The sequence below is a fragment of the Prinia subflava genome, chromosome 13 (genome assembly GCF_021018805.1).
Source record: "Prinia subflava isolate CZ2003 ecotype Zambia chromosome 13, Cam_Psub_1.2, whole genome shotgun sequence".
NCBI lineage: Eukaryota > Metazoa > Chordata > Aves > Passeriformes > Cisticolidae > Prinia > Prinia subflava.
The window spans coordinates 7,892,801-7,906,675 of NC_086259.1; the positions used below are offsets into that span (position 1 = coordinate 7,892,801).

Here is a 13,875-nt window from a genome sequence, read left to right on the forward strand (position 1 = left end):
ATCAATGTAATTGTAACCAACTTGTTCAGTGAAAATTTTAGCAGTCATGGTCTACTATGTCATAGGAAAAAGAGGGAGTGAATGTATTTGAAGTTAAGCTTCAGGGTGGTGCATTTTGAAGTTTGTACGTGTATTAAGAGCAAGAGATAATACACACCACCAAATACTTGCCTTGTTTTTAACACTGCAGCTTTTTGAATCCTGTTCTGCAGCTACTTGAGTTACCTCTGCTGAACTGCTTAGCACTCCAAGCAGTTTGGGGCTTCACTTTTTTTCAGTGCAGCAGAAAAGGTGCAAAGTGGATACTGTTTATTAAGTAAAAAATAATATTCTGACTTCACTGGACACTGCCTTCATTAGGGTCACAGTAGCTTCTACAGTCAGTACTTTGCTTTTGGCTTCAGTGAACAAATCATGAAACTATTAGGAGATTTGTGAATTATCTTTTTTTTTCTGCTTGTTTTCAGCTTTTTGTGGCATTATTACACCTTTTGGTTTTGGAAGCAGGCAGCCATAATTTCTAGCTTTCGTGTGGAAGGAAGCATTACTTCCTAACACTACTTGTTTGTGAGAAATTAACTGTTAAAATCATGCCAAAATGCAAATGAGGAGCCTGAGCAGAATGGCAGGAAGTTAAATCATAGCAGTCCACATTCTTGCAACCTGATGAAGTTGGAAATCATTCTGTAGTCCACTGGAAGGTTGGGAATGTAGCAGTAATTTGTTCTAGCCCTGGCTGCTTGTTGAATTATTGGGTCAGAAGCTACAGAATTATCTTTTTGGCTTTTTAAATTAATCCAATATATTAACTGAAACAGACCAAAACTAATGTAGAGGAAGGATTTAACTGACAGCTTGTGCAGTTTTTTAAAGCAAATAATAGCATATGGAAATGAAAGAGGGATCATATTTGAAGCATGGGAACAAGCTCTTAGCAAACACATTTTGGGGGAATACCAGGTATGAGAAAATTCAAGATAGGTATATTTACTTCCTGAGCATAACAGGGGCATGGCTTTCTTATGAAGCAGCTGCTTTTCTCTCTCATGCAGTGGAGGGCTGTGGTGCTTTATTGCTGTGGAGCAGTTGCGTTCTGCAAGCTGTGCCAGGCTCAGGGAACGGCTCTCACGTGTTTAGGATGTCATTGAGAGCTGAAGGCAGGAGGCAAAGGCTTTGTCTTCCAACAGCCCAAATGCAGCCAGCTCTTGGCCTCCAAGAGGTTTCAGACCCCACTGGGAGAGCAGGTGGGCATTGGCTGGGCTCCACTTGAGCAAAAGCTGCAGCCACTGAAACCTGGGGGCTGCCACTCAGGGAGAGCTGGAGGAGGGCACAGAACCCGTGTGGGATGATGGGACTCAGCATGAGACTTCGAAAGTTTGGCTGAACACTATGGACAGAGACAAAGAATTACATTAAGATGTATATTTAAATAGCCCTTGATGCTGGTAGCTGAGGAAGAGCAGAAGAATAGTTCTGAACAAGCTCAATATAAGAAATTCCAACTGCCACAAAGTATGAGGGGCTCTCTTCTGTCCTGAGGTAACACAGCCACAAAATAGAACCTTTGTTAATGACAGAAATGTAAACATGTATTCCATGTTAAGAACAGAAGACTAAACTGTTTCTAGGAAGTATTAAATAGAATATGACTTCTCATGATACACTGAACTTCATGGTACTTTGTACGTGGTTCAGCAGAACTCCTCCAGCTCTGCATATAAAGCTATTTATATGGAGAAAAAAAAATTACTGCCACTGTAGGTAGGATTCCATGTAGAATTTAAGACACAATTTGTCAAATATGGACAATTACTTTGAATGTTATTCCAAGCAGTTTCCTTCTAGATCTAAATCTATACTTCTACCTACAGGAATATACTTTTTTGTTTCTGATTAGGTGTAACAGTGGGACCATGTAATGACTTCTAGTGAAGCAGAGATAAAAGCGAGTGTATGATGCTAAGTAATGATAGGTTGTTTCTGTAGTCATGGCAAGGGATGTGTTTAGAATACTAACAGCTTATTGACTAATGGCTTTGTGCAATTTATGGATTATGAATAATACAAAAAACTTCCTGTAGAGGGACTTTTTACCCGGACATTAGTGTGCTGATAAAAAATACACAGGTCTGTTCAGTGGCAAACCTGTACAGTCAGTTTTGCAGCAATCACATATTTCTGAAATGTAATTAAATCTGCATGCATATAAAGTATTTAAGTCGTAGATACAACAGTTGTGTTTTATGGTTGTTTTATAGTGGCTTGGGCTATTTAAATATGTTACTTAAAAGAGGCAGTAGAAAAAAGAGCCTAAATGCCTTGTCTCCCCCATGTAAACCATATGTTATTATGTTGTCTAAACTCAGTGGATGGTTAACAATACAGAGAGACAGACATTTATGGAGAACAAGTATCTTCTGTCTCTCAGTTATGATGCTAATAAATGAAAAATATTTTTTGAAACCCTAAAGACATAAAGTCCTTCACACCAGGAACACGGGATTTTATGGCCCATGGAAACATTCTGGATTTAAAACAGACTTCTTTACAACTTTCATACTGTGGGAAGACATCAATATATACGCAAAACTGTTCTCCACTCTGCAGTAATGCCTTGTTGGCTTCAATAATGCATGCAGTCACACCAACATCTCCTAACTGAATAATTTAAAATAATAATCATCATTAAAAAAAAAACAAAACAAACAACAACAACTAGACTGGAATCCCCATCAAGTCTGCTACTGCTCAAGAAGACACAGAATGCTGGAAATAATCTCTTGAGGCACAAGGTTAAGTGCCACATCGAGATTTCTCTTCTAACAGAAACCCCTCGCCCATTGTTGAGCTCCATAAATAATAGCACAGACAAAGAAATGCTCAGATGAGGAGCCTTGCTCGGTTGTTTACCTCTGAACAGAAATAAGTCAGAAACAAGATTTAAAAGCCTCAAGAAGAAAAGTACAGGTAAACACTGGCCAGGGTGCAGCTTGTGACTCGGGTGACTGATTTTAGGAAAACCTCACTGAAAACAGACCTTGCTCCCGATAACAAGTGTGATAAGCTGAACAGTGTTGAGCGGCTCGTCAGGAGAGTCCCGAAAGCAAAGAGTATTTTTACTGTGAAAAGACGAGCGTAGGATGTCGCCGGTGTGTCTCGGGAATATACGGGTCACTGGGGTAGAGTCGCTGCCACTGTGACCCACGGTTTGGCAGGCTGGGACCCCCCGAACCGAGGTGTCCCTGACGGCGGGACTCCCCCAAACCCGGGGTGCTGAGGGGTCCCCGCCGCTGGGACTCCCCCAAACCCGAGGTGCCGAGGAGTCCCCGCCGCTGGGACTCCCCCAAGCCCGCGATGCCGAGGGGTCCCCGCCGCCCGCCCGCGCTGGCGGGACCGGGGGCAGCCCGGGATGAGTGCGGGCCCCCGGGCCGGCCCCGCTGGGCTCCGGCAGCGCCGGCCCCAACCCCGAGCCGGCAGCGCTGGGGCTCGCGTGGGGCACAGCGGGGCCGGGGAGCGGCGGGCGCGGGGCCGGGGGCGGCGGAATGGGGCGGTGCGGAGCGCCGGCGGCTGCCCGGGAGGAGCAGCAGCGGGGCAGCCGGCCCCGCGCAGCCCCGCGCCCGCCGCTCCGAAGTTTCCACTTGTATCAAATGGGGGCAGCGCGGGGCAGCCGGAGGGGCGGCGCCGCCGGGGGTACCGCGGTCCCCGCTCCGGCGGGGCGCCGTGCAGCCCGCGGCTCCTACCTTCCAGCACCGAGCAGAGTTTGTGCAGGGCCATTGTCTCCCGGCGGCGGCGGCGATCAGCGGCGCTCCATGGCCGTGGCGGTGCCCCCCGCGAGGGCGCTGTGCCCGCGGCTCCGGCTCGGCCCCCGCCCGCCCGCGGCCATGCCCGGCGCCCCCGCGGGCGCGCTCAGCCTCCGCCGCCCGAGCGCGGAGCGGCCGCCGCGCTCAGTCCCATCGAGAGCGGGCGCGGCGGGCTCCGTCGAGGCTGGCCTGCCCCGGGGGGCTCCGCTCGGAGCGCAGCCCGCCCGCTCCCAGCCCGACTGGAGCGGCTGCCGCTAAATGAAGCTCATTTAAGATGTGAGGGGTGTTTGCCTGGATGAGCCGCTTGTACGCATGTGCCCGCCCCCGACGGAGCCCCGCAAGCAGCCACGGCCACAGCCGCAGCCGGCGGGGCCGCTGTGCTCCTCCCGCTCGGCCGGGCATCGAGGTGGGGGCGACAGCGCCGGGGCAGCACCCCTTCGTTCTCTCACCCCGTCCCCGCGAGGAGCCGGGGCTGGCCCCGTCGCAGCGCCCCGCCTCAGCCCCGCTGCCCGGCCCCCGCCGTGCCTCACGCCCCAGGCCCATCCTGCCCGGGTTTTCCCGTGTGGGGCTGGCTGCCCGGAAAGCGTCCCGAGCCGCGGAGGGGCCGAGCCGTGCGGCCCCTCTCCAGGACACGCTGCCTTGGATAAGCGTCAATCCCGGCTGCCCGGCTTTGTTTGGGATCCGAGCGGGTCCCGCTGGGGTAAAAGGGACGCGGTGCTTCCCTCGGTGTTCGTGGCTCCCCTCCGGCCCCTGGCTGGTGGCAGGGAGCCCGCGCGGCTCCGGCAGTGCGGCGTGCCCAGCCGCCTGCCTGGCTGCAGTGTGCTGCCTGCAGCCCCGGCGCCGGGAAGAGCCCATCACACGCTCTTGTGCGGCTGTAGTTTGACAGGAGTGACAGCTAAAATGGAGCTATTACTTTACAAGAAGTTAATAAAAAGGCACACTTAGCCTGCTGCCTGCCCTGGCTCCCGTCCCTCTGGTTATCCATCACATCGGGTTAGCTGGTGAGGGCAGATGTTACCTGGGGAAAGGGTCTGAGGCGGAGGCAGGTGGCGATGTCGGGGCAAGGGCAGCGGGGGGAGGCCCGGGCCGGCAGATCCCCCGGGGATTCCCGTCCTGCCGGACCCTCCGAGCTGCCGGGGGGCTGCATGAGGGCAAGAGCTGCGGGCAGCCGCGGAACGCTGCACTGCCCACGGGCTGTGTGTAAAGTGATAGAGGCACGGCGGCTCCTTAGAGATGCTTTCAAATCCCCCACAGGCAGCGCGGGCTGAAGAATCGCTGGGCATTTCCTACAGGATGTCTCCTCCCGGGAACTGCCGATTAGCCGAGGCTGAGATCTTTCGCTCAGGCTGCAGAAGTATTGAAACGGAGATGTTTAGCCCGGTGCGTGTTGCAAAGCTCTGCGAAGGGGGCCGGTGCCCGGGAGCTGCCCCGGCCCCGCTGCCAGCCCGGGGGCGGTCGCGGTCTCCGCTCGGCTCCTGGGCAGCGATGCCGGCTGCACCTCCGGCTGCCCCGTGTGCAGCTCCGCTGTCCGAGCGCAGGCACCTCGGGGAAGCAGTGTGGAACCAGCCCACTCGCTAGACCAAACAGATTTGGCAAACTGTAAATTATGTGCGTAATTGCCACTTGCGAGCCCGTCTGCTTAAGGAGTAGGGCAGCTCAGTACAGTGTCTAACACGAGCTTGCGAGGTGAAGCTCTGATTTCCTTGTGGTTTGGTGCTGTCTATTTGAATGTTAAATTCTTTCTACAATGTTCAAAGGTCAGCCTATCCTGTTAGAAAAGGTCATTCTCTTGCTTCAGATTATCTGTTAAATATTTCAGGCCCTTCAAGTCAGTGTGATTGTCAGCGAGGGCGAATTAAACGGAGAAGGGAGCGCAGAGCAGTGGAGGGAGAGGGGCGGGGGCGGCAGCTCCTCCGGGACCCCCGGAGAGACCTGCTAGCAAAGGTCCTGAGCTTTTCTGGGTATTAAAGACCCACTTCAGTGCTGCAAGAAGCTTCATGAAGTATTAAGCTTGATGGTCTGGCAAAATCCCAAGTTACATAATTATATTATTCTACTTACTTGAATTGTCCTTTCAATTTCAAATAGAGATGATACAATCCTCCTCCAAGCGTGGTTTTTCCATGTATTGTGAAGTAGCTGCTACATTCCAGCAGTGGACAAAGTGATTCCTCTGTTCCCCTCTTAATCATGTATTTATAGCGGTGTGATGAAATGTGAAGTTCTACAGAGGAAACTCCTACACATAAAGAAGTCCTCAATAAGTGTTATCTACTTTGCATTATTTCCTTTACTAACAAAAACATTTACTGTAGTAATGCAAGAAAATATCCAAGACTACTGTATCTGGGCATAATTCACAATTTTTTATCCTCTCTGCAAGTACATTATTAAAATCTGACTCTGCTGTTGTGCAGATTGTTAGGAAACGGGATTGCCTGCTTCTTTTATTTTTTAGAATGCGCAGTATAGCTGATGGCAAAATTTGACTTGGATATTTTTATTACTAGTGATGATATAAGCAATGAGAACTGGCCTGATTCTTAGATCTCAGGCTGAATTTGCATTCAAGAGAACTATTTGTGGTCAATTGTCTCTCACCAAAGAGATGGGATTAAACGCTTGTAATGCCATGTGCTCCGTACAAGTTTGGGTAGTAATTGCAAAGACCCAATCTGCTACAGTCCATTTAACTGAAGAGCTGAACTTCTGGTTTGTCCATTAGAAGGCTGAACAGAGCTATTACACACTTGGGGAAGTGAGCAGCTTTTCCATCCTGTTCTCTTTCCAGGGCTGTGTCAAGCTGTCACTGCAGGAGAGGCAGGGAGTAGCATCAATTTGTAGATTTGGGGCACATTTTGCCTCTGCTGCTTTCAGAGACATTTCTCCCGTGGACATCCCTGTTGCTGTGCTGGAGTTCTTGTTGCAGGCGGTGCTTTCAGTAGTGACAGGGCTGAAGAGGCTTTCAGTTCCCACCTTCTGAGCCTGCGGAGTGCAGGGAGGAAAACGCTCGGCCACTGGGTCACACTGGCAGTAAGCCTGACTTAATTAAACTTGAGTTTGGGAGTAAAGAAAGGTTGAAGACAGCCTTTGGACAGTCAGCTGTGTATTCTGATGCTCTGTCGAGTCCTCATGATTATTTTTGAGTGGCAGTGGTTCAGAAAAGGCAGTGGGACTCGTTCTGATGTAGGTAAGCACCTGCATGAGCAGCTGATGAATGAGTCAGTCACAACAGTGCTCTGCTGCAGCTAAAGGCTTACATTTGTATTATTGGAACTGGGTTTGTCTCCTCTTTAAAACCTCCTTTGATTTGCTGTTCTGTGAGTTTTAACTTTAATTTAACTAAAATATTTTCTGCTCTTGAGTAGCAAAGTGTACAACCCAAACCAAACTGCTTAGAACAGCAGCTATTTGGACATTGTTTTTAAAAGAGGTTGCAAAACCATAGATGTCAACAGGGAATAATTATGAAAGGAGGAGTTATGTTTTAACTGCTTGGTTTTGTCAGTACAATTGAGGTGCCTTTGCTAAATCCTAATTTCATTATATAATTTCTATAATTAGAAAATGATAGAAGGTGCAAGTGCCTCAGTATTGTATTATAATACAATTGTAATTGTATTACAATATGTAATACATAATCATACATAAATATGCAGAGTTGGCTTTGTTATTTACTACTGAGTAATGAATACTGCAAACTTTTGAATAGTCAGGAAGAAAACTCATAGCTTTCAGAAAGCTTACAGTGCACTTCTCTATTTGGTAGGCCACATAATTAGATCTGACTGTTGGAATATACCTACAGACTTCTTTGGCTTAGGTTGAAAAATTCATTAATTTCAAAATTAGGTTATAATTGTTATGGATTGTATCATAGATAGGATCACATTTGTCATTGAAGTCAGGAATTAATTACAGAAATAGTGCTGTGTGGCTGATTATTTTCAAAGTGACAGGGAGGCCAATATTGCCAGTGCCTCAACAACCAGATCCTGTCCCCAGAATGGACACTGGGGTTACTAAGGCAGCATAGCAATGTCAGGTTTAACTCCTCTGCTGCTCTGGAATTCTTAACAGACTTCTTTGAACAAAACATTTGCCTATTCCTATAGAATTAGTATTACATATTAATTGTATTTTCTAAATTTTAAAAAATAATTCATTTGTTTATTACTACCTTCAAAACAGAGACAATTAATGCTTTTACACTGTTGATTATAATATAGCAGAAGCTCATGGATTGACTTCTCCTGCTCTATTTTGGTGTTATTCAGTTCAAAGAAGTTATATATATCAATTACAATCCATTGATGTCTATTCAATATCAAATTTTGGCACAGGCTGGGGATCAACAGGTCAAGAGCAAACCTGCAGAGAAGGACCTGGGGGGCAGTGAAGGAGGGGGATTCTGCCCCTCTGCCCCGCTCAGGTGAGACCCCACCTGCAGAGCTGGGCCCAGCACAGGAGGGAGCTGGAGCTGCTGCAGAGAGCCCAGAGGAGGCTGCAGGATGAGCAGAGGGCTGGAGCAGCTCTGCTGGCAGGAAAGGCTGGCACAGCTGGCATTGCTCACCTGCACAGGAGAAGCTCTGGGGGGAGCTCAGGGTGGCCTTGCAGGGCCTGAAGGAGCCTAAAGAAAGATGGAGAGAGACATGGAGGGGTGGAGTGACAGGAGAAGGGGGTAGGGCTTCACACTGCAGGGAGGAGGCTAATTAGGTGTTAAGAAGAAATTCTTCCCCGTGAGGCAGTTGAGGCCCTGGCACAGGTTCCCAGAGAAGCTGTGGCTGCCCCATCCCTGGAAGTGTCCAAGGTCAGGCTGGATGGGGCTTGGAGCAACCTGGGACAGTGGAAGGTATCTCTGTCCATGGCAGGGGGTGGAACTGGATGATCTTTAAAGTCCTTTCCAACCCAGACCATTCTGTGATTCTATAGAAGCCCTGAATTGACTCGGTGCGTTTGTAGTGAATATTCTCAATTAACTAAGTGTTTTTAGTGTCTCTGTCTCAAGCACGATGGCCTCAGCACAGGAGGAATATCGTACTATATAGAATATGCCTATTAATCTGCAGCAGAAAAGTTGGTTCTTTTGTTGGGGGATTATGGTGCATTAATGATAAATCTGGTAGGAAGATTCAGTCTTAAAGCTTCTCATGGAAAATGAGAACAAAGAAAGATGGTATTTCGACAGCCATCTGTCAGTTGGCCTGTCAACAGTATTTTTATATAGGTGAAGTTTCACACTGAGGGAGCTTCCAATAGCATTTCTCACCAGGGCTGTGTTAGAGTGGCTGCAGTTTGAAAATTTATGTAGCTTGATCTATTTCCCACTTCTCACTTACTGTGACAATCACCTGGAACTACAACTTTCTAATTGGGGCTGCTTTCTTCACCTTCCCAGCAGAAGGGCAGTAACCTTCTTACCCAAACAAACATTTAATGCTTATAGAACACAGAACCAAAGTACAACATGAAACCTCTGACAACAGGTTTAACAACATTTAATGCCTTAATTCAAAACAGTATGCATAGACTGTGAGCCATGCTACAAGTACTCAGAACCTGGGGTAAACTTTATTATATTGGATATAGTGATGCAATGATGCACTACTGAGCATGCAAAACACCTCAGAGCAAAAGATACCAAGTTCATTGTTTTGTACAACAGTTTAAATGTCAGCATGAGGTTATTTTATTCCTAATTGCTTTTTCAAAAACAAAAGGAAGCTAATCTATGTGTATTATGTTGTGATAGAGGGCTACAGACGACTTTGCTGCCACAGTGCATTATGCATTTAGCATTATTCTCCAACCAACTGAAAGACAGGAAAATATATTCAACTGTGCATCCTCCTAATCATAAAATCTGTTCTTTTGCTGGTGGGAGCCAATTCTATCAATGTGGTTTAAAAAATTCAAAAGCTTGAACTATTTATCTAAAACAAAAATTTCTTACCTTTTCATGAGAAAAATGGAAGGTGTACATTAGGGAAATATTGTGTCCTGAGTGACACCAGTGCTGTGATGTGAGAGCCTCCTGTGCTGGTGAGTGCATGTTGGAAACGCCCAGAGCCGTTGAGAGCTCAGGCCAGCGCTGCCCTGGGCTCGGTGCTGCCGTGTGAGCGGGGCCGTGCTGGCAGTGCCAGGGTGACCCGGGCCCGCCTGGCACTCGGGGCAGCACCCCCAGCCCAGCCTGGCACCCCCAGCCCAGCCTGGCGCTGCCCCCTCCTGCCCGGGCTGCTGTGCCAGGCACAGGGGGCACTGCAGGAGGGGCCACAGCCCAGCAGGGACATTGCACACAGCGGGGCCTGACCACCAACGCCTCCAGTTTGCTGAGAAAGGATGTTCTAGCTCATCAAACAGGACTGGGAATGTGAATTAACTGCAGAATTAATCCTGTAAACTCATGTTAAATAAAAAGCATGGTTATTCTCAGAGATTCTTCCAGGATCCCAAGTACACTGAGCAACCATAACTTTATCACCACTCAAAATATTTAAAGGTTGGCAACAGGTCTTCTGTCATTATTACAGCCTTATGAAATTTGGGCATTGCAGTGTACATGACAATGTGCATTGATTATTTGGAGTGTCCTATTACATTCTGAATTTAATCTTTGTATATCTCACCACTTAGCAATACATTTTAGGGTGTCAATCCTCAATCTCTCCTCAGAAATGTTTCTTTTAACTTTTTGAAAAACAAAACCAAACAAAAAAATCTCATACCTTTCTTATGTTAAAAAAATAGTTACTTTCATAATGACTTTGTGCCTTTCTAAAATAAACGTGGTTATAGTTTAATTATAAAAGCAGTTTATGTAATGCTGATACATTTTTATGATTTTAATTTTTTAATGTGTTGTCTTCTCCCTAGAAGTAGCACACATAAATACTGCATCTATCCCAGGATGACTGAACTAGCGTTCTGCAGGTTCCCTTCGGTTCTCTAATTCCTAACTTCTGTAACTATTGCACATATGGACTTAAACAAAGAAAAATACAGAATACTTTAGGTTAAGCACCATTTAATACAATCAAAATAATTAACGATTAGGTCATCTGAGAAATTGCACAAGTTTAATTTTCAAAAACCAGGTTGTTTTGCAGGAATGAATAAAGGACAAGACCAATTCAAGTGGTACAAGGTATTCTGCTCACTGAAATGCTACACTTCATTTACACACTTTTCTTTCTATCAAATATTACTAAAGAATTGGTACATAAACAATGGTACATGCAATTTGATCCCTTTACTAAGAAAAATAAATTTACAGTTCTGTTAAATAAAGGCCAAATGCAATTATATACAGTCTCTTAAGTGAAAGGCCTTGTGAGACATTCAGGTCTAATTTTAATACTTTCCAAATAAATACCAGATAATGCAACATTTACAAATAACACACCAACAGTACTTTCATGGTAAGTTTTAAAAATCAGAATTTAGTCTTTCAGTTAAGCAAATGAGTAGCAGCTCCTTCATAAATATTAAGGCATGTCACATAGCATCAAAATGGAACCGATGAGCCTCCTGTCGCTTCTCTCTGTCATCTGCTTTCTGAAAAATAATAATAAAAAAACACTTGGTGGAATCTAGAGCAATACCGTTACAGAAATGAGCTGTCAAGTGTCAGAGAATGGTTGATTTTTTCAAGCAATTTGACAAAAGGCAAAAAGGCTTGGTAAAAGCCCCAACAATTAACTTTTAAATGATGTCAGCTTGAAATACCAATAATCTATGCAAAATTGGCTTGTGCTGTTAATGCTCTGCTGTTGTAGCGTTTATGACCCATTATTTTCTGTTCTTTCTAAAAATGCATTTTAAAAGGAATAATGCAAACCTGAAGACTGTCTCCTGGTATGCATTTTGTCTACATTATAAATATAAGATGAAATTACTCTGGACTCACTGCAAATGTAATTTACGTTGCACGTACGAAGAACCTCATTTAAAAAACATTCTGTTAAATACAACATTAGAGCAAGATGGCAGCTCAACCAACAACTAACAGCAGTAAGTAGGCAAAAAATGGTCTGTGTCTTTTGTTTGTATTATGAAAATGGGAAGTAGGATGCATTTCCCTGCTTATTTATGCAGAACACACACTGACCTGCTGAAGGAGTGAATTGGGCGGTGCTTGGAAAAAAGCAGCATATTTAAATTGTGCCTAGAATCCATGTCATGTGTAAAAACATGTCCTCTCCCACGTCTCCTCTCGTGTGCTAAAGCACTTCCCAGAGGATGGACGCATTTCTTCAGGGATTCTTGAACACACAGTGCAAACTTGTGCTTTTGTCATGACAGACAGAATGTGTAAATCTCAGCATACGAGAATTTGGCAAAGCAGACCGAAATGCTTTTTAGCTCACACAGCCCCATGTTCTTTCTTTCTTTTTGTTTGTAAAATGAAGAGAAGCCTCTCCAGTAGGTGCTGCGTGGGCATTCAGAACTGTGTCTCAGTTGATAAAAATACACAACAATTGTGGCAGAAATCGGTGCCCGTCTTCTGCCACGAGAGTTGATCATCTGCTTTGGCTCAAGGCCAAAGATTTCCTCATTACACAATGTTTATGTGTGATAGCAACTCAATTGCTTTAAATATGGATTTTACTGCATTTTGTAGCAGCAGCAGAGCTGTCAGTGAGGTTTAAGATACAGCAGTCTGGCTTTTTTGGCAGGGACTTTATCAGTGTCAGTAGTATTCTGGATGTCAAAAAAGGGGTGGGAAGGAGGGAGTGGCACACTCTTTCCTACACTGAAATGCTTGTCACATTCCACAAAATTTCATAGTCTCACTTAGAAAGCAATTTCCATTCCATTTCTTGTACGCTTCCTGAAAAAATTATTGCTTCAAATTTGACAGTAACTGATACTCTGCTGGATCCAGCAAAGCCTCTCTAGCAGTATTTCCATCACTGTGCAGTGTTTCCATGACTGGCCTCACGACCCCAAAGCAAGTTCTCAGGAATGAGAATAAGGGCTATCCAGGGCTGTAGCAAATGTAGCAAGATTGTATTTGTTGTGAGATGAATCATCGTGCCAATTCCTCCTCAATGTCTCTTTTATTTGATGTATCAAAATGAAAATCTAGTAACTGACAGTTCAAAGGTTTTTTTCTTCAATGCACTCAAAATTTCTAAGGCAAGACAGAGCAACACCTACCCCTAAACCCTACAGTTATTTGAGTACTCCGATACTTGGCTGGCAGAGGAGTGTGTAAGAACTACTGTAGACAAAGGGCTCCTGCTACTCTTTATCTGCAGAGGTGAAAGTCCAGGGTTTATTTAAACTGCAGAATAAAACACTGCAGCTTACAGACACATACGTCCTCTGGGGGGAAGAAAAGATTTGAAGTGCCAGTTCATTTCCCCTTCCCTTCTTTGCTACAAGCACTCCAGAGATCTGCAAGGGAAAGGCATTCAGCCTGGACAGTATTTTTAGGAGAGGATTGCTGAGAGACAGTAAACTAAGAGCAAGCTTAGAAACAAGGAACTCTGGAGTTTAACCTCACACATATCAGTGATGCACAACACAGCCTTGGTGAACATTCGTATTTGTTCAGTATCTCAACCTCTTCTAAACATTGGGAAGGTAAAAATCCACAGGAAGAATATAGGCATTAACACATGTTTATACAATGGTCTGAAAAATACACACGATTTGTCCAAATGTTTGTGCCTATTTTGTGCTGCAGAGTTGGAAAAGACTTTACAGTATAACCAATACACCTCTTCAATCACACACATGCGGGTCTTAAAGCAGCTCTAACAGCTCTCACTCTGGGCTGAGTCCTTCCTTACACCACAGTGCTTGAATTGTTGTATAAAAACTGTTTTGAATGTTGCCACTAAATCCCCATTTCTCCAGATGGAATCATACATAGGTAATCCTTCCCCAGCTCAAAGTCCAAGTTCCTTTTCTGCTGCTCCTGTTTGCTAAAGATACATTGGAGAGAGAATGAAACCCAGGCAGTGCCCAGCCCTGAGCCACCAGTGAGCAGTACTTTCCTAGAACAGCAGGACGTGCCAGCGACAGCAACTGTTAACTTTGTATTTCTTTGCTTTGTGTGCTTTATTCC

At 45.7% G+C, this 13,875-nt stretch overlaps 2 protein-coding genes and 1 long non-coding RNA gene across 4 annotated transcripts in view; 1 reads left to right on the plus strand and 2 right to left on the minus strand.

The window, feature by feature from the left end:
• Window positions 1–4,115, minus strand: part of NETO2 (neuropilin and tolloid like 2) — a 30,863-nt gene extending 26,748 nt beyond the window's left edge. For both annotated transcript variants that reach the window (XM_063410900.1, XM_063410899.1), the window contains exon 1: window positions 3,741–4,115. In XM_063410900.1, coding sequence (XP_063266970.1) covers window positions 3,741–3,774 — 34 coding nt within the window. In that variant the 5' untranslated portion in view covers window positions 3,775–4,115. The remainder of the gene's footprint in view (window positions 1–3,740) is intronic.
• Window positions 1–13,875, plus strand: part of LOC134557551 (uncharacterized) — an 83,915-nt gene that overhangs the window by 57,608 nt on the left and 12,432 nt on the right. The window lies entirely within an intron of this gene.
• The window catches only part of ITFG1 (integrin alpha FG-GAP repeat containing 1), a 72,549-nt gene continuing 69,481 nt past the window's right edge, over window positions 10,808–13,875 (minus strand). The window contains exon 18 of the mRNA XM_063410658.1: window positions 10,808–11,354. Coding sequence (XP_063266728.1) covers window positions 11,295–11,354 — 60 coding nt within the window. The 3' untranslated portion in view covers window positions 10,808–11,294. The remainder of the gene's footprint in view (window positions 11,355–13,875) is intronic.